Genomic DNA, 949 nt, shown 5'->3' on the forward strand with positions numbered 1-949 from the left:
CAAATATCTATAGCTGTACATTTTGGATTTTAAACCCAAACTTTCTTATCAAACTGCTGTTGTGCTTCCACATTGTCATATAGCCTGCTTTTTATATTCAATCACCACTAGATGGTGCCAGATTTGCCTATTACAGAAGATGGTAATAAAGGTGTAGCCATGCAGTTTTTTTTTTTTTTTACATGACAGTGATAGTTAATTCTGTCATGTAAGATGAATATGAATCTTATCCCTGCAGTCTCACGTCGGTGTGAAACCTATCACACAGTCGAGTGCAAAGCAGCGCAGACCTCAGGACAAGAAGGACCTCAGTGCAGGACAGAAACCAGCCTCTGACCTAAGTAAGGCAGATGACCAGAGACCCTCTACCTCCAGTAAAAGTAGGACTGGGCCCCGCAAATCACCAGCCGGCTCTAAGACTAATACCCATTCAGAATAAAACTAAAAAAATTAGCCACATCACAAGATTAGGAGCGAGAGAGAAAACACAAATGGGTGGGCAAAAGAGAGTGAGCATACAAGAGAGAAACACTACACCAGAGTTGGAGATTATTTGAAATACACATTATTTAATGTAATTCTGGTTAATTCATGTAATTCTGTGATTTAGCAGTGATGTGAATATAACTGCTGTGGATGGTGCCACCTGTATGGTGATGACCAGAACCAAGTCCAAGACCACTGCAGCTGAGTGTCCAGGCTCAGCAGTGCCTTGTGCCAAAAGAAAAGGTGCTGGTCTGAGGTGTTCTCCCAGATGGGGCAAAACTACTAGACGAATACTTGCTGTTACACAACCAACTGATTGAGAAGCCCAAATACAGGCTCACACTCTGTTTATAGTGGCCAGCAAACAAAGAGATTAAAAGAGTTTGTCAGATATTACTGGTGGCATCTGATTGAAGGCTTTTATTATAAAAACAGCGACCTAGAGTTAGTTGAGTAAAAAGAG

At 41.3% G+C, this 949-nt stretch overlaps 1 protein-coding gene across 1 annotated transcript in view; it reads left to right on the top strand.

Annotated features, from left to right (window-relative positions):
- Positions 1-439, top strand: part of stk33 (serine/threonine kinase 33) — a 16,297-nt gene extending 15,858 nt beyond the window's left edge. The window contains exon 14 of the mRNA XM_040135188.1: positions 239-439. Within this exon, the coding sequence (XP_039991122.1) occupies positions 239-439 (201 nt within the window). The remainder of the gene's footprint in view (positions 1-238) is intronic.
- Positions 440-949: the final 510 nt, after the last annotated feature.

The sequence above is a fragment of the Xiphias gladius genome, chromosome 1 (assembly GCF_016859285.1).
Source record: "Xiphias gladius isolate SHS-SW01 ecotype Sanya breed wild chromosome 1, ASM1685928v1, whole genome shotgun sequence".
Lineage (NCBI taxonomy): Eukaryota > Metazoa > Chordata > Actinopteri > Istiophoriformes > Xiphiidae > Xiphias > Xiphias gladius.